This window comes from Petaurus breviceps, unplaced genomic scaffold (assembly GCF_028583685.1).
Source record: "Petaurus breviceps papuanus isolate PSGF00001 unplaced genomic scaffold, PetGlider_PUasm1.0 90701, whole genome shotgun sequence".
NCBI classification, from domain to species: Eukaryota; Metazoa; Chordata; class Mammalia; order Diprotodontia; family Petauridae; genus Petaurus; species Petaurus breviceps.
The window spans coordinates 10396665-10397892 of NW_027187316.1; the positions used below are offsets into that span (position 1 = coordinate 10396665).

The following is a 1228-nucleotide window of genomic DNA, read 5'->3' on the forward strand; positions in this document are numbered from 1 at the left end:
ATGAAGAGTGGGGACCCTGGCAATTTCTCCACTGTGACAGAGTTTATTCTCCTAGGATTCAGAGCTCCCCCAGAGCTCCAGATCATCCTCTTCTTGGTCTTCTTGTTCATCTATATGGTCATACTGGTGGGGAACATTGGAATGACAATCATCATTAAGATAGACTCACAACTACATACTCCAATGTATTTCTTCCTTAGAAATCTGTCCTATCTGGACCTATGCTACTCAACTGTCATTGCCCCCAAAACTTTGACAAACTTCTTATCCACAAGAAAGACAATTTCTTACAATGGCTGTGCCACTCAGTTTTTCTTCTTTGCTCTCTTTGTCACAACTGAAGGGTTTCTCCTGGCTGTGATGGCCTATGATCGCTTCACAGCTATCTGCTCCCCACTCCTCTATCCTGTGCGTATGTCCCAGCAGGTATGTATCCAGCTGGTGGTTGGCTCCTACTTTTGTGGGTGCATCAATTCCATGGTTCAAACTGGCTTCACTTTCAGCTTACAGTTTTGTGGGGAGAACAGAATTGATCACTTCTTCTGTGATGTTTCAGCCCTGATCAAGATCTCCTGTGTGGACACCTCCACAAATGAGATTGTACTCTTTATACTTTCTGCGGTCATCATTATAACCACCAGTCTGGTGATCCTGGTCTCCTATTCTTACATCCTTACCACTGTCCTGAAGATCCCCTCCACTCAGGGCAGGCATAAAACCTTCTCCACCTGTGGGTCTCACCTTGCTGTGGTAAGTTTGTTCTATGGAACAGTGTTCTTCATGTATGCACAGCCTGGGGCCCTCTCATCTCCAGAGAAAAGCAAGGTCATAGCTGTATTTTACACACTTGTCATCCCTATGTTCAACCCTCTGATCTACAGCCTGAGGAACAGGGATGTGAAGGAGTCTGTGAAAAGAATCATGGGTAAGAAAAAGTTCTCTCAGTGACCTCCACAGGACAGGAAGTAATGGACAAAGCTAGTCTTGTAGGGAACTTGAATTTTGTTGAGCATATGAACAAAGTGAAGTGTTGAAAAAAAAAGTTCTGTAAATTCAGTTATCCATATACTTACCTTCTATTTACATATGTATGAATCTATATATATGCTTCCTACATATATCTCTCTACCTTCTTACATTTATCTATCTCTCTCTTTGTCCATTCATTCAATTATTCGTTTGTTAGTTTATGATCCAGAACTATGATTTCTTTGGTATGGGAAATTCC

General features: G+C 42.1%; 1 protein-coding gene across 1 annotated transcript; it reads left to right on the forward strand.

Moving 5' to 3' along the window:
• Positions 1–948, forward strand: LOC138144500 (olfactory receptor 9S13-like). The gene has a single exon (XM_069065769.1). It carries the CDS (start codon positions 1–3, stop codon positions 946–948), a length of 948 nt encoding a protein of 315 aa, XP_068921870.1.
• The last annotated feature ends 280 nt before the right edge of the window (positions 949–1228 follow it).